This window comes from Sebastes fasciatus, chromosome 14, assembly GCF_043250625.1.
Source record: "Sebastes fasciatus isolate fSebFas1 chromosome 14, fSebFas1.pri, whole genome shotgun sequence".
Classification (NCBI taxonomy): Eukaryota; Metazoa; Chordata; class Actinopteri; order Perciformes; family Sebastidae; genus Sebastes; species Sebastes fasciatus.
Genome location: NC_133808.1, coordinates 7,597,577 through 7,620,524, shown reverse-complemented (window position 1 = coordinate 7,620,524; position 22,948 = coordinate 7,597,577). Strand labels below are relative to the sequence as shown.

The 22,948-nt window shown below is 41.7% G+C and overlaps 2 protein-coding genes across 2 annotated transcripts; one reads left to right on the top strand and one right to left on the bottom strand.

The window, feature by feature from the left end:
- Positions 1–1,139: 1,139 nt before the first annotated feature.
- LOC141782033 (WD repeat-containing protein 75-like) lies at positions 1,140–14,994 on the bottom strand. Its single transcript, XM_074658043.1, has 18 exons — positions 14,974–14,994; positions 14,787–14,852; positions 13,821–13,920; positions 12,959–13,083; positions 12,474–12,544; positions 12,024–12,140; positions 11,625–11,713; positions 10,345–10,503; positions 9,966–10,025; positions 8,905–9,020; positions 8,443–8,618; positions 7,958–8,115; positions 6,740–6,923; positions 3,489–3,583; positions 3,243–3,338; positions 2,742–2,911; positions 2,416–2,624; positions 1,140–1,524 (listed from the first exon to the last, which is right to left on the bottom strand). Exons 1-18 carry the CDS (start codon positions 14,992–14,994, stop codon positions 1,287–1,289), a joined length of 2,250 nt encoding a protein of 749 aa, XP_074514144.1. The 3' UTR covers positions 1,140–1,286.
- Positions 14,995–17,867: 2,873 nt separating this feature from the next.
- Positions 17,868–22,638, top strand: LOC141782031 (signal transducer and activator of transcription 1-alpha/beta-like). Its single transcript, XM_074658042.1, has 9 exons — positions 17,868–18,160; positions 19,590–19,734; positions 19,860–19,955; positions 20,222–20,299; positions 20,416–20,494; positions 20,581–20,669; positions 22,099–22,250; positions 22,413–22,462; positions 22,553–22,638. The coding sequence occupies exons 1-9, from the start codon at positions 18,036–18,038 to the stop codon at positions 22,636–22,638; spliced, it is 900 nt and encodes a 299-aa protein (XP_074514143.1). The 5' UTR covers positions 17,868–18,035.
- The last annotated feature ends 310 nt before the right edge of the window (positions 22,639–22,948 follow it).

Sequence of the window (22,948 nt, the reverse complement as noted above, 5' to 3'; positions counted from 1 at the left end):
TTCTTTTTGAAAGCAACAGTCCGACTAGTTGTGTTTCATAGTTCGCCTGCTTATACAACAACGTGAGAAACGTCATCTGCACATATAACCATCACTGAATTACATCACATAATACTGACAATGGAAAAAAATGTTTGGACTCTGGAAGACGCACTGCTGTTGTGTAAAAAGGTGAGGGACGAGGCAAAATCATGGAGGCAGGAAGCTTTAAGAAAGGCTGACATTGTTTTATTAAATTTATAGAAGTATAGAAAAATGTGTGTGCATGCATACAGCGCCTATAGAAGGTTTTTGCCACACCCTTGGTCTTTTTCTGGTTTGAACATTGAATCACAGTGGATCCCATCTTTTTTCTTTTTTTTCTACATTGATCAATACAAAACTAAAATACTTTATTGTGCAATAAAAAAAAAATCACTCCAGAAATGGACCAAAATAAATGATTGCATAAGTATTCAATCCCTTTACTGTGACAGAACAAAATCACCACTGGTGCAGCCAGTCTATTTTAATCAAGGCATGGCAGTTAAATAAAGCTTTATGTGGCACACCCAGGTGGATGTTATTTAATATCCTGTCCAAAACTACATCATGAAGATCAGTGATTAGCTCAGCTAATGTGAAAAAGACATTATGAATTGCTGAAAAAAAACAACAAACAACATATATCCATCCATCCATTATCTGTAACAGCTTATAGAGCTCTTGCATGCTTGTGTGTGGTTTGTATAGTGTTGGTCTATGAAGTGTCACAAGAAGAGAAAGGGGACAGCTAGCATGTTGTAAATTTGATATTTGAAGCCTCGGAACTGCAGCGGAATACAGAGAAATCAACTTACTGCAGTCTGTAAGAGAACTGTGACTAGGGAAAAGATTTATTTTCCAATAAGACCACAAACAACCACAAACATGCAGTCAAAGCTAAAACAGACATGGCACTAAATACCGATGTTAATAATCTGGAGTCAGAATCCAGACCTCAATGCAGTCCAGAGTTCATGGCAAGACTTGAAACCTGCTGTTCACACAAGCCTCAGCAGTTTCACTGAGAATTTTTTATTTTTTTTTTATTCTTTAAATGTGTAACCCGATACAAACTTGACTCAAGGTTGGAATTGCTGCTTAAGGAGTGGATAGTTATGCAATCAAATATGTTCTGTTTTGCCCCTTTGACATTGTTTTTTTCTCTTTCCAGAAGAAATCCATTCTGATTTAATGGCGTAAAATTAATAAAAAACTTTCTATAGGCGCCGTTTCTGTGTGAGTGTCTTTGTACAGGGTCGTGTTCAAGGGTGCAGGAGATCTGTGAGCCAGCTGTGGTCAAGTTTCTTCACCCTCCTCAGTTCCCTAACCTGGGCTTTGGTCAGAGCGGGGGCTGTCGACTCTGCTGCCTGGCCGCCCAGTGACGCCTGCTCTGGTCTCGGGGTGCTGGATTCCATTTCCCCCTCTGAATCCTCTTCCTCTTTCTCGCTCTCCATTTCCTCCTCTGCGTGTTTGTTTTCCTCCCTGCGGTCACGAGAGCACAAATGGAAATGAAAAAAATTTTACCGTGACTCTGCATATTTTCAGAGATAAACAAGGGAGTCCACATTTTCCTGTGTGCACTATTTTAACCAGGGTCTTAAGTTGCTGAATCACGTGAAGCCTGAATTCCAGCAGCTGTTTTGTCAACTCACGCTGACATTATCAGGGGGGAATATTCCCAGAAAAAATAAATTTAAAAAAATCTGAATTTCCGAGATCAAGTCATACATTTATGAGAAAAAAACTCACAAATTTGCCACATTTTCTTTTATGTTCTTAATATGTTCTTTTCTTAAGTATTAATATTATAGAAGTTACGGGAAAGTATAGACCAACAACGTCTATCTTTGAATACACAAAAGGCGTATTTCTTATTTCAGCACAGGCAACACTAAAACTGGGACGGCTGTAGCTCAGTGGGTCATCCCTTAACCGCAAGGTTGGCGGTTTGATCCCCGACTCCTCATGTGCGCATATCGAAGTGTCCTTGAGCGAGACGCTGAACCCCAGGTTGCTGTGAGTTTTTCTTGTAAATTTACCACTTCAATCTCAGAGAATATCTGATTTTTTTTTCTCGTAAATTGATTTACTTTAATCTTGGAAATTCTGAGTTTTTCCTCTGAATATTACCCCCTCCCCCGGCTCCCTTTTTTTTACCTACACTGGCCATAATACATCGTCGTTTGAAAGACACTAAAGATGAGAGAAACAGAGGGGGTATGTAGTTAAAACTTGTAAACAAAAGCTACATGGATCCAAAGAGGGCTTATTAATAAATGAGCTCCTGAAGCTTTAGCTAAGCTAATGAACTAGCTCTTCTCCATCACCCTGTGTTCATTCCAGATGAAAACATGTGAAGCGACGCCTGATACGGGCATCAGTCCAGCTCACTGTTTCCATTGTATTAGTTTTGTTATGTTCAGACTGCCAAGCATGAGGAACTGAGCTCTTAACATGCTCAGTATGCACCATCCTGAGGTTTTTGAGTAGCAGGCCAAAAAAGTGTGAAACCATTTGATGCTGAGCAGTGGTGGCTGTACCTGTTTGCTGGATGCCATCAGTCTGTCTTCCTCCGCCTTAGTGGTGAATGTCATGAGGTCCTGCGGAGGAGAGTCCACATCAGCCAACAGCATGAACACAATACTAGCACACAGAAGGTAATTTAAAAAGAAAGGTCCTTTTCACTGCAATGTAAACATGTGTTTCTGATGGTTTACCATGTGCTGAGTGAGGAAGTACAGCTGGGAGCGGTTGAGCCACTGGCTGCTTTCCTCACAGCTCTCCAGCATCTCCTCCCTCGGGGCAAAAACAGCACGAGTCACCTTCCCCGAGCACACGGCCTTATGGGAGAACACGGGCCGAGGCTCGCTGGGCTTAAACACAAACACTGAAATAGAGGAAGAAAGAAAACCATTATTGAGTTATTCAGCCTCCTTCACGACAAGCTAGTATGACATGGCTGGTACCAATGGATCCCTCAGGTTTCACATCATAGCAGTGTCTTCACTCTAGCTTTAAAACTGAGCCCGGTACAACCTCTGAAAGATCGATTGCGTTAATGCGTTAAAGAAATTAGTGGCGTTAAAACGGATTTGCTATAACGCATTATGATCGTGTTAACTTTTGACAGCTTTAAAAAAAAATGTTTTCCATGTGCTTTGAGATGCGATTACAACTTGGAAACATTAAAACTTTTGGCCACCCAGTTTAGAGCTTACAGTCGGTGCATCCAGCCTGACAGCAGAAGGCGGCCATGTTCTCGGTGAGGGGGTCAGCCAGCAGCAGGCTGATGTCCATCGAGGTGCTCCACTCCACTGCCACAGAGGAGAGGAGATTAGAGGGAGAGGCAGAAAGAGGCAACAGGAAGGTATCATTAGATATGAACAAAACTAAAGTCAACTTCAACAAATGCATTCAGCTGAAAAATGGAAATGTTGACGTGCACACTACACAAGCAGCCTTACATGAGCAGGTGAGGAGGTTCCAGCAGCAGAGCAGGTTGTTGGCGGTGGTTCCCAGCAGATACTTGGAACAGCTTAGTCGCCCAAAACAAAGATCCCTGGTGGAGGAAAAAACAGTTCCCTTTTTTTCCCTGTGACTAGAAAGAATTCCAAGTGCATCCCCCCCCCCCCCCCCAACCAACTAGCTCCTCACACCACACATATTTCACAGGATTAGCTTTTGAGGAGTTTTCCGCTTTGGGAGCTTCAAATAGGAACACGCAAACCGAGAACCAAACACCCACAAAATGTCAATAATGGCCAACCTTTCAGACGTGTACATATAACTTAAAGTGAGTCTTTGACATTCATATGCAAATATATTAATTTCTTCTCTTGATAAAATAAATACTTTTGTCAGGTGAACTGTGTCTATTTTATCCCTCTGGAAGACAACCATAAGTTATTCATTTCTCAAGTTGCATGTAAAGAAGTCGAGTTGTTGAGGTTAGAGGTCAAGTAATTGACCCAGCTCTGCACATCCATAGGTGGTAGTTATGTACTGTAAGGGGTAACGGTCAGCTGTCAAAACAGCTGACCGTTAAAGTTTTCCTGTTTCCCTCCCTCCAACTTTGAAGTCTTATTACGCACAAATTCCCTTTCAGCTCCCAAATTACACAGGAAATGTCTGCTTTCTGGGTATGATTGAGCTTTTCAAAGAGTTCATCTGTTATAAATTATTAGTTCAGACTAGTTTGCATTTGTGTAGAACAGAACTAAGTGTCTGCCCGCCCCCACTAATTAACAAGAGACCTTCTCTAGTGCTGTTCACTATGATGCCTTTAATAGTTTCTTTAATTGTTTTTAAAGGTTTATTGACAGTTAAATGTTTCTTTCAGCTGGTTCCCTGCAAGTCATGTCTCTGCTTGTTTGTCTTGCAAATGTGCTTATAAATATATGCTCATTTCCAGGTTCATACTTTGTATTTTGGGTTTCTACTAGAACATGTTGACATGCTTTAATGTTCAAAAAAGACATTATTTTTCTCATCCTGTCTGTCTGAATATACATGTATTCACCTGTCTGAAACACTCCATTTTGGCACCTGTCTTTTTAAGAAAAAGCCCAGTCTGTGAGAAAAATATGGTGCACCTTTGCAAAGGTAGTTCTCAAGCTGAGGGGTATATTCTAATGAGCCTGCATATGACATAGGAAGGGGAGCCAAATCTGAATGGCTTGTTGAATCACATGTTTTCTGATCTAGACAGACCACAATAAACTGATTGTGTTGTCTTATTTCACAGTTTGTGGGTTGGTAGGAACTCCAGATATACAAATGTATGTGCACAAGCACTGAAAAGGGGAGTTTCTCATGATATGTCGCTGAGTCAATGTTCTGGGCTTATTTCAGAGAAGTGGTACAGGAACTAGCAACAGTAGTTTTGTGTCCTCAGTGACCTGAGGGCCCCTTCTTGAGCGGGGGGGGGGCGGAGGGGGGGGACATCTGCCAACATTTCTGAGACTCGAGCAACGTTGCGAAACTGCAGCCTGTCCCTGTGTTCCGCTGGCTGACAGCACTTCTTTTTCTCGGGCGGTTATATCCCCGTCTGCTGTGAGAAACGACGCTCTGGACTTCTGCCAGTGTGGTAAAAAGGTCATTTAACTGTTCAAAGACGTCCACCGCTGAGGAGCCTCAATGGCAAAGAGCCAAACTCTAAAACAGCTGGTTGCTTAGTGATTCTGTGTGTGTGTGTGTGTTGTCACATGTATGTCCTTTTTTCTGAATGTGAGCCCCAGTGTTTCCAGTGTGCACTTATTAACTGATTGTCGAACCTCAGATCCAGGAGGAACAATGCGGATTGCGTCCTGGCCGTGGACCAGTGGACCAGCTTTTTACCCTTGCGGGGCTGTTGGAGGGGTCATGGGAGTTTGCTCATTCAGTCTACATGTCTTTTGTGGACTTGGAAAAGGCTTACAACCGTGTGCTTTGGTTATACAAGGACCGGATGGCTCGTAACAACGACCCCGGTACCTCACATTCCCAAAGTGAGAGCAGCGTCCGTATTCTCGGCACAAAGTCAAACACGTCTCCGATGGGTGTTGGCCTCCGCCAAGGTTGTCCCTTGTCACTGATCTGGTAAGTGATTTTCATGGACAGGATCTCAAGGCGCAGCCGGGGGTAAGAGAGTGTCTGGTTCCGGGACATCAGAATTGGGTCTCTGCTCTTTGCAGATGATGTGGTTCTGTTGGCTTCATCAGACCGTGACCTTCAGCACGCACTGGGGCGGATTGCAGCCGAGTGTGAAGCGGTCGGGATGAGAGTCAGTACCTCCAAGTCTGAGGCCATGGTTCTCTGCCGGAAAACGGTGGATTGCGCCCTCCGGGTTGGGAGTGATTCACAGCCCCAAGCGAGTGAGTTTAAGTATCTCGGGGTCTTATTCACAAAGTGAGAGGAAAATGGAGCAGGAGATGGACAGGTGGTTCAGTGCGGCGTCTGCAGTTATGCGGGCGCTGTACCGGACCGTTGTGGTGAAGAGGGAGCTGAGCCCGAAGGCAAAGCTCTCGATTTACCAGTCCATCTACGTTCCAACCCTCACCGATGGTCATGAGCTTTGGGTAGTGTGACTGAAAGAATGAGATCGCGGATACAAGTGGCTGAAATGAGTTTCCTTCGTAGGGTGGCTGGCCTCAGCCTTAGAGAGAGGATGAGGAGCTCAGATATCCGGAGGGAGCTCGGAGTGGAGCTGCTGCTCCTTTGCGCCGAAAGGGGCCAGCTGAGGTGGTTCAGGCATCTGATCAGGATCCTCCTGGATGCCTCCCTTTAGAGGTTTTCCGGGCACGTCCAACTGTTAAGATGCCTCGGGGTAGAACCAGAACACGCTGGAGAGATTATATATCTCGTCTGTCCTGGGGAGGCCTCTGGGTCCCCCAGGAAGAGCTGAAAATGTTGCTGGGGAGAGGGATACCTGGAATGCCCTGCTAAGCCCGCTGCCCCCACGACCCGGCCTCAAATAAGTGGAAGAGAATGGACGGATATAAGCTTTCTTACGACAACTGGCCCTCTTTGCTAAAGGAGTTCCTTATGTGTTTGGCACATCTTTTTTTTTTTGATTTCTTTAAGTAGTAGCCCTAAAAAGTTTTTTAGAATTTTTTAAAGAATTTTTAGATACCAGTGAATATATGTTACCAGCATCAAGTTCAGTGCGTAAGTATTGTGTATTCAACACCCTCCCTGTTGAATGTGTGGGTATTTGAGTGCATGTTAATGCTCTGACCTGATAGCTTTGGGCGGCTGGGACAGAGTAGTCAGGAGCTCCCAGGAAGCCGGGCTCCACACAGTCACCACCTCCTGAAAGCTGACGGCCAGCAGAGAGCCATCGGCTGAGAAACAGCAGCACTCGGGCACCAGGCCGCGATAGTCTCCGACAAAATCACACGACCAGGAAGGACCTTCATCTGCTAGCACATTCAAGAGGAAGGAGAGAGGGAGACGGACACAGAGAGTGTTGGATTAGTGATATGATAAGGAGAGATGTGATATGTGTGCACATTTTCAACTTCCAAGAGGTGATTTGGTCTGTTTGGGCTGGTAGTTAGTAACATATGATTAAAAAGTAATGACAATTACTTGCTCAAGTATTCATTTAAAAGGATGACCTATACATTGACCTCAAGGTGTTTTTCATTGAGATGAAAGAAAAGTGTTAGAGACAGAAAATGTTATGTTATTTTGCATACAGCCTGTAATGTGCGGTCATGTTTTCATATTTTGTCATTTTGGTGTTACATGTTAACTACTCAAACACTATGAATGAGGACAAATCTCACAGAGCTCTGCATTCTCTTAAGTGGGAATTAACTCATAAAGGACACATAGTTGTTGGAGATGCACAAAAAAAAAAATTAGAAGTCAAAACATACAGCAACAGAGAAAGACAGCAAGTTAAAGTAGAGCATGGTAAATATTACCACTAGCGCTGTCAATTGATTAAATTATCTAATCGCATGATTGTCCATATTTAATCGCAATTAATCACGTTTTTTTATCTGTTCAAAATGTACCTTAAAGGGAGATTTGTCAAGTATGTAATACTCTTATCAACATGGGAGTGGACAAATATGCTGCTTTATGCAAATGTATGTATATAATTATTATACGCACCCTCTAGTTCCATTATATTGGAGAGAAGGCAGACATCTCTACAGCCGATATCTCCAACACCCGGCAACTCACACCAAAACAATCTAGATTGATAAATAGTACTACAGGTAAGAGGGAAAATATGTGTTTTTGATTCTGGGGTGAACTGTCCCTTTAAGAAGAATGCATGCCTGCCCTGGCCCTGCCTCTGTATCTATTTCGGTTTTGTTTTACCGGGCACCAACCTGTTGAGTGGAGGCTTGGAGTCGGTGCTCGTCCAGTGGCGATACAACCAAAGAGAGCCAGCGGGACTGGGGTGGGAATGTACGGTTATACGGTCTAGACTGCTTACCGTCTGTGTGGGCTGGTGGGGTCAGCTGCCAGGCTTTGAAGTGTCCGTCCTTGCTGGTGGAAACCAGCATGGTGGTCTGGTTGTCGGTGGCGTGGCAGAAGCACATGGCTGTAATCCGGTCCTCGTGGGGGGCCGAGATGGTCGTGTTCAGCACAAAACTGCAGGTGATACAGTAAGCATGTTACAGGGTTGTGGTAAGAAAAAAATGCCCGTTTTAAAGTTTGAAACTCTATCAAGCCTGCTTCGAGACAAGCTAGTGTGAGCTAGTATGGTTGGTACCAATGGATTCTTTAAGTTTTCTAGTTTCTTATGATGCCAGTATCTCCACTGTAGCTTTAAAACTGAGCTACAACCTCCAAAAGATCGATTGCATTAATGCGTTAAAGAAATTAGTGGGGATGAAACTAATTTGCGTTAACACGTTACCATCACGTTAACTTTGACAGCCCTAATAGACATATTAAATATTGTTTAGACGTATGTACCTCTGTGTTTGTTCATCAAATGCCCACAGCTTCAAGTTAAGCTCCAGCTCAGCAACTTTCTGTTTTCTTTCTTCCACTGTTGCCAGCCAGTTGCCAGAGGCATCAAAGGCCGCCTTGACCACCTCAAACTGCTCCAAGCCCGACTCATGGATGTACTCCTGCTGCACTATGTCCAGCTGTGGGAAACATAGATGATAAAAGACCTCAGCATTTGGTTATCACGGAAAATTCCCACCAAGGATACATCGTTGTTATTAGCGAGGCTGTGGATCAGAAGAGATTTGTGTTTGAACGTTCTGTCTTCTGTTTGTAATCAAAATACGTTGTCTCCAAGTACTCATAACAATATTTATCTGAAATAGCATGTTATGTCCATGAAAGCCTCCAAAAATGATCCACAAACTAACTTGGTCTGGCTTATGTGTGCCATCTTTGGCTCGGTTTATAAAGCAGAGTGCTTACGTTGTACAGCAGTTTGTCTCTTTGGAGGGAGTAAAACTGCAGGTGGCCTGGTTTCCCGTTCAGCACCAGGGATTTGCTGCGTGGGTCCACCATCAAGTCTGTCCTGACACTTTCTCCTGCACCGGGACAAAAAAAAAAAGAAAAGAAAAAAGTCAATTGCTTCTTTTCCGTGCACAGAGGAACCTGGTAGATTCAAACCTAGTTTATTTCTCTTTTTGATATGTCATATGAAGAAAGAAAGGTTTGATGCGAGTGACAGTGAGGCACAATTGCTCCTGATGGTTTTACAGGATATAATTAATATTTTAGCACACTGATACAGAGTGATGCAACTACAAAAGATCCACCATTTTCAAAGGGGTCCCTTGACCTCTGACCTCAAGATATGTGAATGAAAATGGGTTCTATAGGTACCCACGAGTCTCCCCTTTACAGACATGCCCACTTTATGATAATCACATGCAGTTTGGGGCAAGTCATAGTCAAGTCAGCACACTGACACACTGACAGCTGTTGTTGCCTGTTGGGCTGCAGTTTGCCATGTTATGATTTAAGCATATTTTTTATGCTAAATGCAGTACCTGTGAGGGTTTCTGGACAATATTTGTCATTGTTTTGTGTTGTTAACTGATTTCCAATTATAAATATATACATACATTTGCATAAAGCAGCATATTTGCATATTTGAGTATTAAATATTTGACAAATCTCCCTTTAAGGTACATTTTTAACAGATAAAAAAATGTGCGATTAAATATTTTAATTGATTGACAGCCCAAAAAAAATACGAGATATAATACAAGAGAAGTTATTTCTGGTTAAATATGACATAAAAGACTTGGTAACAAGGTAATTTCATTCTGACACCACAATAATCCTAACAGGGATAATTTTTTGAAATTGAGATATAGTTATTTTCTATAATGGGCAAGGTGTCTTCTTTTGAAGCAAGATCGCTTTCCAAGAACTGTGAAGAATTTAGATATGTTTATTATCTATGAACCCATACAGCGTGTTTATGATCGATGTACGTGCTGTTGCCAACTACAGTCTGTACTCACCTTTGACCAGGCCCTGAATGACTGCTGATACTTTAACACAACTCTGGATGATCGTAATCTCTGAAACAAGAAGAGACACAAATCGGTTACCACAGCCTTCCTTTCATACTGATATCTCTCAAACAATTCTATATACACATTTTACAGTGTTGCCTTTCTGATCTATCAGTCAAGGACACAGATGTGAGCTCTTCGGAGCAAAATGTGCTGTCAAATGTAAAGCCTGCAGGGTTCAAACCAAGTGGCAACCATAGTGCATTAATGCTGTAGTACCGCTAGTGGCCACTAGACGCTGGCTTTAAAAACGCTATGTCTACTATTACAGCTTGTTGCTCACTGGGTTTCATCTGAGTGTGTAATACAGGTTACAGCTCCTTACTGTTGTCACTGTGTGAAGTACAGAACAGTGCTCCATCAGGTGAAACAGCGATGTGTGTGATGGCAGAACCCAAGCGGGGCAGGAAGTCCCGCTGGCTCTCTTGGTTGTATCGCCATTGTACGAGCACGGACTCCAAGCCTCCACTCAACAGGTTGGTGCCTGGTAAAACAAAACCGAAATACATACAGAGGCAGGAACAGGGCAGGCATGCATTCTTCTTAAAAGGGACAGTTCACCCCAAAATCAAAAACACATATTTTCCCTCTTACCTTTAGTACTATTTATCAATTTAGATTGTTTTGATGTGAGTTGCCGGGTGTTGGAGATATCGACCGTAGAGTTGTCTGCCTTCTCTCAAATATAATGGAACTAGAGGGCACTCGGCTTGTGGGGCTCAAAGTGCCAAAAAATACTGTAAGAGCCATATCTTAAGAAGCATGGAAGAATATAAGAATATAAAGAATATAAAAAGAATATACTTTGAAGAATGTAAAATGTTATTTTTCACATTAAGGAACTACATATTTGTTTTGTTATTAATTTGTATAAGAAGCGCTCCTGTAAAGATATAAATGAGGAGTCAAACCGTGACCGGAAGCGTGCATCTACTCATAGACGCGAGGCTCGTGCTCGTGACAGCGCTGGACGCAAACATTAATGGCGCCCACCTCGGCTGAGCTGTAACGTTACCTAGCTCAGTGGTGCTAGATGAGCCAGCTGTATCGGTTAGCTATAAACTATAAACACGAGCCTCTCGTCCATGAGTAGAAGACGCTCGATTCCTTCTACGCAGTGATACGGTTGACAGGTGTAGCTCGGTAGAGACAAAATAGTTCCAACAAGAAACGGTTCACAAAGTCTGTGGATTATCTTGAGTAGCCGGGTCATGATTTCTGGAAAGAGACAGCACTGTTGAGTTTTCCAAATGTATTTTTTGCCGCTTTGAGCACCACAAGCCGAGTGCCGTCTAGTTCCATTATTGGAGTCTGACATCTCTACGGCCGATATCTCCAACACTCGGCAACTCGCACCAAAACAATCTAGATTGATAAATAGCACGACAGGTAAGAGGGAAAATATGTATTTATGATTTTGGGGTGAACTGTCCCTTTAAAGCAAAACAAATCCTGAGCCAATTTGGTCATTCTAGCACAAAATAAAAATTTTAAACAAGTCAAAATCTCTAGATTAGAATCTCTCTTGATTGAGAGGAATAATCTCGTCTGAAATAGATGGAGAAAGAGAAAGAAATCATAAAACAGGTAATGACGTGTGCGTACCTTCTGGGGTGAAGCACAGTGAGCCGACAGCACTGTGGTGCCAGTGCAGGGTGGAGTATGTGTACTCCTTCTTGTGGTTGAAGTTTCTCCTGAAAGGATAAACAGTGATGTAAAAAAAAAAAAAAGGTTCTACATTCATACACCTCATAAAACACACACTGCAGAGAACAAAATGATGTAATAATCAAGGAAATATTGTGACAGGTAAATTCAGAGTAGGAAGAGACAAAGTTTGTTTCCCCATCATGCTAAGAGAGTGGAGTTCACTGGAGCAACTATTAGGAAAATACATGCAACACAAGTGTGCGGCAGATGTTTCGACTAAAGTATTGTTCAAAATGATCAAAAAACCTGGATGTGAGTGTATATGCTTCAAGGTCATGTTGTTAAGGCACTCACCACAAGCGAATCTTGCCATCTTCATGCCCAGTGGCAATGCAGTCATCTTTTGGGTGACAGGCGACGCACGTGAATGTGTTCTTGCCTCCCTTCTTGTTGTCTTCTTTGAGGGAAAACCTAATAATAACCCACACAAGGACAGACATACGGTGTTATTGAACATCCTCGTGGCTTTGTAGGCAAATGTAAGTTTGTGAACATCATGGGTTTTATGGTTCATGACCTTTAACACATATGACAACTTCATTCTTGATTTCTACAGCATTTTGTGTCCAGATAGAAAAACAAATTGTTTTTGTGGCATTTGCAATCTAAAGCTGTGAATGGTTGGTGATTTTACTTGACAATTTGAAATAAAATGTGTGAAGTGATCATCTTTGATTCATTTTCCATCCTCAATAAAATAGATCACACTGAATCCTAACTGAAGCATTGCACACGGCGGCTCACCTGTATGACTTCTGCTTCTTGAAGAAGTAGACATCCAGATGCAAACCTTTAGCTGAAGCAATATACTCCCCCTGTGAGGAAGAACACCTTTGGTTATTAACACATACATGCAGGAAGGCTGACCAAGGTTCTGTATTTGAAACCTGTTCTGGAGTAAATGCTGGTGTCAATTTGAAGCGGATTGTACTCATAAAAGTTAATAATTGTAAACGCTATACATCCAATTTAAAAAAGGGGTAAAAATCTTTATCTGAAGTTCATTTGATAGTGACTCATCGCATCCACTGGGGTCTATTGGAGTTTTTGAAGACACAATTTGAACACATGGTCCAAATAATATCGTCTCCTATATAATTGTATTTTTGCCACAGCAGAAAAGTCTGATAAAGTCAACAAGCTCTCAGATATCCCTCTGATATGTCAGCAAGTGGGGAATGTAACTGTTCCAGATGTTGTGTTGGTAACAGTAGCGGCGGTGTATGTACCCCTCTGCCGAAGACGATGGCCGCTGAGTTGGAGCTGACGTCGCTGAGCACAGCAGAAAGCTCTCGGGTCTCCACCAGCTGATCTCCGCTCTGCGGAAGATGTACCGCAACCAGCTGGAACAACTCTGCACACACACATACACACACACTGTGTCAAACATCAGCATGCTACACATTCTTACCCAGTGACCTCTTACCCAAATTCTACTTCACACACGTTAAAGCCCCCATGAGAATGATTTTATATTTTCTGTGACCAGCGACTTCAAGTGGAAGTAGAAAGAAAAAAAGACAGCTATGCATGTGTATACCCCAATGCACATCCTGGTCTGACCTGCTGACACTGAAATTAATGGGCTGAAAGAATGGACTGCAACAATTTTCACCCGGATTGTCTAATTTGTCTACAAACAAATACATATTCTACATATAGAAGCTTTAACACACCTCAGTATGGCAAATTCTGGTGAGATTTAGTCCGAAATTTTAATTTATTGCCACTAAAAGCAACAAAACCACTGCTTTACATTCGAATGATATGTTGCTGTAAGTAGTGGTGTGAAGCTTCATAAAGACTGCTGGCATTCCTGCTAGCCTGGTTCTGCAGTTTGGTACCATTTCAGCATTAATTGATCACTCCTCATTTTCAATTCAATTCAATTTTATATCACATCAAATCGTAACAGAAGTTATCGTAAGCCGCTTTTCATATAGAGCAGGTCAAGACCGTACTAATTGCTAAGGTTTTGGGTTTAGACTGAAGTCACATTTGCCAAAGCACACAAGGTGTCTATTGGATGCTGAGACAGCTCAGGCATCACACCCAGGCCATGAGCACAATTAGAAAAGATGTCAAACTTACCAGATCGTTTGTCACTTAGCATGGGAGTAACGATAAAGAAGACTCCTTCATGGTTTGCAGATGCGTAGATGGAGTAAACTGGGTGTCCAATGACATAAGTCTGGAAGAGAACACACAGCTGTTACACATGGCTGTCAGACATCAGAGAAGCACAGGCTCTTTGTCAAAGTGATCTCAGCCCACTAGTCCTTCACTACTGTGCCACTGTGCATCAAGTGGGATCCACACTAAGCTGGAGTGTGTATACAGGTAAACTGTGACAATTAACTAGGGCTGTCAAAGTTAAGGTGATAATACGTTATATGCAAATTTGTTTTAACGCCCCTAATACTGGTATCATATGAAATTAGAAAACCTACGGAATCCATTGGTATCAACCATGTCATACTAGCTTGTCAGGATGGAGGTTAAATAACACTCCGAACTTGCAGTAAATTTTGGCGAGGAAAAACTGGCATGGCCATTTTCAAAGGAGTCCCTTGACCTCTGACCTCAAAATATGCAAGTAAAAATGGGTTCTATGGGTACCCACAAGTCTCCCCTTTACAGACATGCCCGCTTTATGGTAATCACATGCAGTTTGGGGGAAAATCCTAGTCAAATTAGCACACTGACAGCTGTTGTTGTCTGTTGGGCTTGAGTTTGCCATGTTATAGTTTTGAGCATATTTTCTATGCTAAATACAGTACCTGTGAGGGTTTCTGGACAATATTTGTCATTGTTTTGTGTTGTTAATTGATTTCCGATAATATATATATATACATATATATATATATATATATATATACTGTATATACATTTGCATAAAGCAGCATATTTCCCCCCTCCCATGTTGATAAGAGTATTAAATACTTGACAAAACTCCCTTAAAGTACATTTTGAACAGATAAAAAATGTACAGAGATTTGGATGAGCCACACTGTCTGCATAGACTGCAGCGAAAACAATTCAAGAATCAAGCTGTACCTTAATGAGGATGCCATCTGTGAAGTCCCAAAGTCTGACAGTGCCATCTGCTGAGCAAGAGTAGACCTACAACAGAACAGAAATACGTCATCACAGGAGATGAAGTGACTGTTACAATAAAACCCTTACATTAACAGCAGCTACCTATATCCTATTTCAGTAAAGTAATAGCTACTAAGAGGCATACCTCAAAAATTAAATTTGCCATGTGCAATCAATCATTGGATCCGGACATATTCCTAAACATATGAAAAGTAAAACGGCTAAAAACTACAAGTTGTGGAACAGCTTCATACTTACAACCCCAGGGATAACGCCAAAAGAAAAAACATTCTAAATATATTCTAATGCTTTAAAAATGCTTTATTGAAGAAATTGATTACCTCAAACTGAGAGAGGGAAAACAATCTCTATTAATCTATCCATCCAGGATTTGCTAGGGTTTGAAGATATTTGCATGAACATTATGAATGACATTATGAATATGTAACTGATCCCAAAAACGTACATCTGAAAACCGCAACAGCTGTGTCTCTTTCTGAATATATTATTATTATCACAATAACCTAAGCAAGCAGCTGGGTCTTCTTATTACATGGTAAAAAGTTGTTTACAATGAAACTGCTTACACTGCCAACAAATATGTGGCAGTAACAACACCTCTTAAAAGGCAAATATGTATAAACAATGAAGATGATATAAAGTTTTTGTCCTCAGTGGTAGTTGCAGCGCAAGGTGAATGACATATTTCTGACAGTACATTTGTAGTTGAGTTTGTCTTTCTCTACAGATGGATCATTACTATTTGTTAGTGCTGAAAAGATTTGTCAATTAATCAATTAGACGATAAACAGAAATATTGTAATAGATTCACAATAATCCTAACATATATCGAGCAAAGGGACACTTCTCTGCGACAGTTTGCCGCTGCTCTCTGTGTTATGTAATTGTAAATATAAGACGAGACAAAGAAAACCTTTTGAGGATATCACCTTGGGCTTTAGGAAATTGTGATTATGCCTTTATAGGCCTATGGATGAATTGTAAAAAACAAGCCGGGAATCTGTGGAACAAAAATAATGTGCTTGTCTGGAAATCCTCACTAAACTGGAGAGAGACTGATTGGTAAGTTGTATTTATATTGAACAGATAAGATTCAGGAGACCACCCTGGCTCTTATAACTTAAAGGTCACCTATTATGCAAAATGCACTTTTCCATGTCTTTTAAACATCAATATCTGTCCCCAGTGTGTCTACAAGTCACCATAGTATCATAAAAGACCATCCTCTCTCTTTTTCTCCTGCTCCGTTTGTCCGGAAATGGGTGTCGAAACAACGCTGCGCAGCTTTTCTTTTCTTCTGACGTCATTTGAGAATTAGCCATATAAGGGTTTCCTGGTCGAACCAGAGCAGAACCTTCAGTAGCTGACCCGGCCCCACAGCGCGTCACTGTCTCTCCTCCTCAACCGAACTTGAGCAAAGTAGCTCCTACTGTTAGTCTGCAAGAACCAGCAGAACAGGCTTCATGTACTCCCATCATCTAAATATAACATGTTCTTTCACAAAGGCTTTATGTAATTATACTGTTTAAACAGATGATATTTATATATTATATATATTTGATGTCATGCATGTAGCAGATTACAGGTAGTAAATAGTGACTTGTAAGCAACACAACACATTTCTGTTTCACAGTCAAACTTTATTTGAGTTGACAGATGACAATATTAATTATTCACAGCATTTGTAATCATCTCACCTGTTAGTTAGTTATGTTAACATGGTACAGGAGAAAGTCTTCAGCTCTGGTAAACTATGGTAAGCTAAGCTCCGGTGGTCTGTAGTCATGGTAACACAGAGACAGCTACTACTGTAAATAATATACCATTACTCTGATCTTCCATACATTTATCTTTTAGCAGAAATAATGAACTGACTACTGTTTCACATCTTCTATTTTCCACCCTGATGGTCGCTGTGTTTACACACCGTGTCATAGCGGTAGCATGTAGCTAACCCGTTAGCATGTAGCTACATGCTAACGGGTTAGCTACATGCTACCGGGTTAGCTCTGTATCTCCATGTAAACAGAGCCATCTGCTCTCAGCTGTCTGCTCTCAGCTGTCTGCTCTCCTCTGGGATGATTCTGTCGGTCATTTCTCACAGATGGATCTGTAAAGACAGACGTAAAACAGAGTGTATGTTTACGGTTTACAGAGTTGATGCATGAGGTAAACACTGAGTTAACTAACAGAGCTATAAATAGTATTATTTACCTGAGAGAAACCGTCAGGAGAACCTGGAATCTGGACCGCAGATGTTCATCATGTGTCGCCGATTTCTGATCAGATTCCTCCGGTAACGTGCGCTGGGTGAAGTTTCTGGTTTATAAACTTTAAAGTGGTTTATAAACTTTATTCTGGCTGCTATCTCTCCACTCGTCTCTCAGAGAGAGAGAGAGAGAGAGAGAGAGAGAGCTTCTCCGGGAGGGAGGGGGAGGGTGACGCTGTTGTTGAGGACGTTTGATTGACAGAAAACGCTGACCAATCAGAGCAGAGTGGGAGGAGACAGGCTGTGAATCAGGGGTGTTCAGACAGAGGCTGAATTAGGCTCTGAGGCAGGCAGACTCAGGCTGCAGTATGAGAAGAATAAAGGGTTTTTTGAACATTGCAGCATGTAAACATGTTCTAGTGCAACATTAAAATACATCTATGAACCTGGAAATGAGCATAATATGAGACCTACAGAGCTACAGACACAGAAATCAGCACTTTTGGAAATGGGCTGAAACAGAGGTTATAGAGACATGCTGGAATGCATGATCTGATTGTTTTTTTGAAAAAAAAACTTCAGAGACATGGTTTGGAGGTGTCTGAGACCTATAATAACTAGTTTAAATGGAGTATAATATGTGTCCTTTAAACACATATACTGTTTATATATATATATGTATATATATATATATACATATATATATATACATACATATATACATGCATGTTTTCTTTTAATGCCAATGCTCAAGTGTTTGTGGTAATTCATGTGCATTCTCCCTTCTCAAATAAACATAAACATAATTGTATAAAATCTTAAGCAAAAATTATAAGCTCTTGGTTGTGGAAAGGACTGCATTGATAAGTCATAATTCAGTCGTATTCTTTGCATTACAGGAGCATTAGTGTTAGTGACTTTTTCCTCTGTGATGGTGTTCAGACTGCATGCTCTCTGTTTGTGTCGGCTAACTGCAGATGGCCCAGTGGCAGGACCTGCTGAGACTGGACTCAGCCCTCCAGGCCCGGGTGAGCCAGCTGTATGAGAGGAAGTTCAGAGAGATCCGCCACTATCTGTGCGTCTGCATAGAGAACCAGGACTGGTAAGAGACGCACCAGAACACCACATTTGTTTATCAATACTGTATACGCCATGGATACATGGGGTCTTAAAGCAACACTTGCATTATTACCACCTTGAAGCACTCTTTTGTGGAGGGGCCCTGAGTTAAAGCGATGGTAGGCAGAACGCTTTTGGCATCATTGGACAAAGATTCCATAATAACCTTTCAGCATATTGTAATTCAAGTGTTCTGAGAGAAAACTAGACTTATGCTCCTCCTCATGGCTCTGTTTTCAGGCTTTAAAGAAACTAGCCTATGATGAGAAACTTTGGCCAATCACAGGAGATTTCAGAGCGAGAGCGTTCCTATTGGCTGTTCATTTAACGGAGGCAGCTGTCAATCACTCGCAAACTCTGATCAAATACGAATTCATATTCTGTTACTGTAATGCCTATTTCTTGCCACAAATGTTTTCAGAAACATCTTGTAGTGCACCGTTCAGCTGTAAAATGAGAGAGTTTGCTCCGGCTGGTGGGAAGTGCTTGGTATTTCCTCAACTGATCTCAACATGGCTGCTGGGTCACAAATTTTCTAATTTTACAGCTAAATGGCACACTACAAGATGTTTCTGAAAACATTTGAGGAGAGAAATAGACCTTAACAGAATATTGATTCATATTTGATCAGCGCTGTCTAGTTTGACCGTTTAATCGGAGTTCACGAGTGATCGACAGCTGCTCAGAGATGGTAAGGCTCCAGCTCTGCTCTGATTGGTCCATTGCAGATGTCATTAGGAGCACTGGAGGACACAGAGGCACATGATTTTTTTCAGATTACCTGTCTCATGCACTACTGTCAGGATATAGTGACCGTTTTATAAAAATAACTTCAAATTGTGAGACTGTCATTCTGTCCTTAAATGGTGTATTTTACTAAATGATATTTTGATTTATCGAGTTACCACAGCTAATTGCTAATTATAAACCAATACATACAAAATGCACAGTGTGGAAATGGGGAGGTCATGGTGATCACACATCTTTTTTGCTCTAGTGACCCCTAGTGGGATAACTTGACCTTGTCCTGAAAGAAAATATTATTTTAAAGATTAAAAAGATTAAAATCTATGGTGACTTTGGGGAAAACACAAATTTATATACATAACTATATACAGTATATAATTACTATATAATATTAAGAAGAAGACAAAGAGAAAGAAAAGTCTCAAAAATACAAAAAAAAAAGAAGATACTGTAAAAAGGTGGAGTTCAACCATCTGTATGTGCATTCTAATTGGCTGATTTATATAATAATCATTCATTAATTATTTAATTAGTTTGAGGGAGTGGTTGGGTAGATTTTCCTGTTTTTAGTGTCCAGAAATGTCCCACACAGTGTGTCCTCATTCAGCACACGTTGACAAACACAATCCTCAGATGAATGTACATTTTCTGTTGCTCTGCGTTAGGGATTTGGCGGCTGTGGATGAAAATAAAGCAAGCACATGTTTCCGTGCACTCCTGTTGTATTTGGATGAACAGTGGAACCGGTCTGTCCAGGAGAACAACATTTTGCAGGGACCTGATTTTCCAGGAATGAAAGACTACTTGCTGGTAGGGCAGACATGCTGTTATGTGAACTGAACATTACATTAAGCATTTAACATTTAACTTAGATTTACCTTCATTTCTTTTCTCAAAGTATAATAATTATTGTGTGATTTTTGTTTTTTATGTAGAAAAACTTTGAAAATGAGCCCAAGAACTTGGCCGTAACCCTCTCTGAATGCCTAAAGGAGGAGAAGAAAATCCTGGCTTCAGCCTCTGAAGCACAGGTAAGATGACTGATGTTATCACATGGATGAACAGTACAGTGCAGTCCAGGCTGCAGACATGCTGTAAACATTGAACTAAAACCACAACCACAAGATCATTCAAATCTTTCTCTCTTGTATAGAGTTTTACTATTGTTATTCCTGCTCTGAAGTGACACATCTTAACGCCTTTTTTAAGAGTCACACACTGTAATAAGAGCCTGTTTGTAAGAACCGTCACCACCGTACGCCAATAAGAGTGAAAGAAATATCTTTGTCTTTGTCAGGGTTGTGGCATTCCAGCCGTGGATCAAAAATGGAAGGAGTTGGACAACAAAGTCAATGAACTGAAACGACAGACTTCGGTAAACTCACTGATTACACAGCTGTTTGCTGGTTTGTTTTCCACCTGACAGCCATCCTGGAAAAAAACAAACATGCTTCATCATTTCTAAACGTGTGAACTTTGACTCTAATGCAGGAGGTGAAGAAGGAAATGAAGTCACTGGAGTTCCTAAATGAAAACCTTGACTTCATACAGAAGAACTGGCAAAGCCAAGGTACTCTATGGTGGGAGACGTAAAGGAACAGGTGATTGGTTTGGTGTGAGTTCATGCTTCATTTATGTCTCGCTTGTCATGTCCAGTGGAGCAGCACGTTGGATTGGCCCAGTCCCATGCTGTCGTGGAAGAGGAATTTCTTAAGAGGACCAACTTTATCACACAAACAAAGCAGGTACTGTAGATGCATGTTTGGTGAGCTGTTGTTGACACAGTGCAAACTGATAAACCACTTTCTTTACACATTTCATGCTTTAAGCAGTTTAAAGGTCTGTTGGATGTAAGAAAGTCAGTTCTAACAGTGATGTGTATTATTTTTAAGTATTGATTTTTATTCAAAGCAGTTTTTTCTCTCTGTCTTATTTATACTTTTTGGGTGCTTTTCTTAATAAAATGCTTGATATAATGGTTCTAAGCCACAACAATGTTTACATTATTATCTATGCCTTACTATCTCCGCCAGACGTAAGCCTGTGTATCTGTCTGTCTGTCCACAGCTAATCTTGCATATTACTGGAGCCATTAGTCTGATATTTTCTGTGCTCATTTATGACTGTATGTTCGAGGACTTCTCATGGTTGGGGTGATTGACAATTTGACTGTTTATTATACCGTCATTGACTGCTGACTCCTCACTCCTCTTGACCGGCCGGTAGGGGCCGCTTGTGATCAACAACTGTCGTCATTAGCAAAAGGTATTTCCTGCAATCAGCTAAAAATAAGCCTTACCCAGTCTGTTGCAGGCCACATTTTGGCCTTTGTCGTGGCTCAAAAACTGACATCCATAGAAAAGTTTGGTCTCATTTTGAACCAGAGCATCTGCAGATTAATTCCATACCCAATATGTTATGATCCACTAAAGTTAGGCACAATACAAAATGAATAAATGCCTGATTCTGTTATCTTAGCCGCCTTGACTGTAAGGGAGCCGGGAGGAACCGTTGGGTGAGACTCTTCTTTGTTTGGGAGGGGTGAGGGAGTCCAACACATTCTCATCCCAACTCGTCACATACCACCGCTTTGTCACGCCCCTTGGTGTCAGTCACGCTCCTTGGCATCACTTTATTTTTTGCATCAAAACCACTATAGTTACCTTTGATGTCCCTTTAGGATTAGGCAACAAAACCACTATATTTAGGTTAGGAAAGAACTACACACTTGGGCTTAAAACTACAACGTTTGTACAGTGAAAATGACATAGAACGTTTTGAACACGGGACTAGAACATCGGCCTCCTGGATGAAGGCCTTGTGTTTGTTAGACCCATCCACCTCCCCTCCAGCCCGTCTGGTGTGTCTCTTTCACTCTTTAAACTACGTCACCATAGTCACTCAAGGCTCACTTTCTTAGAGTGTTTACTGTTGCAGCGGATGGGTTTACATGGGACGCCTGGTGCGTTTCATACCAGCGCTGAATGATGCCTTGTGCAGCGGTATCCAACGCAGATGGCTGTAACAAAAGCTCGGTATTTGACGCCATGGGAGACACACCTGGCGGAGATCTGCACTCTGCTGAGTGCACTTTTCTCTTTCCTTTAGTTATGTCATTGTTTAATTAGACCTCCCCACATACTTAATGCTTGCTGCGTTTCTTTTGTCTTGCAGATGGTGCTGCAGCAGATAGTGAACATTTTAAACCTGGCACAGCAGATCGTGGCGACTCTCACAGACGTGGAGCTGCCTGAGTGGAAACGCAGGCAGCAGATGGCCTGCATTGGAAGTCCAGTTGACACCCGTCTGGACCATCTCCAGAAGTGGTAAGAACTTATTAGTACTACCTTGACTTGTCATGTTTCATGTTTAGGAAGAGACTTTGTATCTTTGACAAAACGTCTCTCTGTCCCATGCGGTCACACTTATTACCTAATGACAACCTTGGTGCCTGTGTTTGCTTATGTTGTGTGTGTGTGTGTGTGCAGGTTCACGACTGTGGCATGTCCACCCACGCCCTCTCAACATGCTCTCTGTGGTGAAAACAGATCGATTATATTAAATATGTTATATATATATATAATCATGGACAGAACACGTGATTCTCTGTCAGGCCCCGATCACACAGGACACGCTTTGCAGGTGGAATTGGAACATTTGCTATCGGCTGAGTGGACCTTTCCATTTGAAAACCCTGGAAAAGAACGCAGATGAACCCTAACCCTTTAAGCAGTGACCACGACTCACTCGCACTCGAGCGTTTTCTCCTTGACGGCCTCTTCACCCTCCGCTATCAGCTCCTCCAGCAGCTTCAGTCTGGCCTCCCTCTGCTCAGGCGCCTCTTGGCCAAAAAGCTTGTTGGTCATGCCTTTGAAGGAGAACGTCCGCACAATCTAAGAAAGATGAACACACAGAAAAGTATGTTAGATGGAAGCTGTTAACATCTCGGTCTTAGCTTGGTTTGCTTAATAAATAACAGACAAAGGAAGAGTAAAGATAACATGAGTATAGTATAGTGTACCCC

Bases quoted from the DNA above. Each gene is read 5' to 3' on its own strand.
- LOC141782031 (XM_074658042.1), top strand. From the start codon at position 18,036: ATGGCCCAGTGGCAGGACCTGCTGAGACTGGACTCAGCCCTCCAGGCC. The intron at 20,300-20,415 runs GTAAACTCACTG...ACTCTAATGCAG, and splicing joins AACTGAAACGACAGACTTCG to GAGGTGAAGAAGGAAATGAA. The intron at 22,463-22,552 runs GTGAAAACAGAT...CCGATCACACAG, and splicing joins CTCTCAACATGCTCTCTGTG to GACACGCTTTGCAGGTGGAA.
- LOC141782033 (XM_074658043.1), bottom strand. From the start codon at position 14,994: ATGGCAAATTTAATTTTTGAG. The intron at 14,853-14,973 runs GTATGCCTCTTA...GTTCTGTTGTAG, and splicing joins TGGCAAATTTAATTTTTGAG to GTCTACTCTTGCTCAGCAGA. The intron at 10,504-11,624 runs GTACGCACACGT...TTGTTTTACCAG, and splicing joins ACTGTGCTTCACCCCAGAAG to GCACCAACCTGTTGAGTGGA.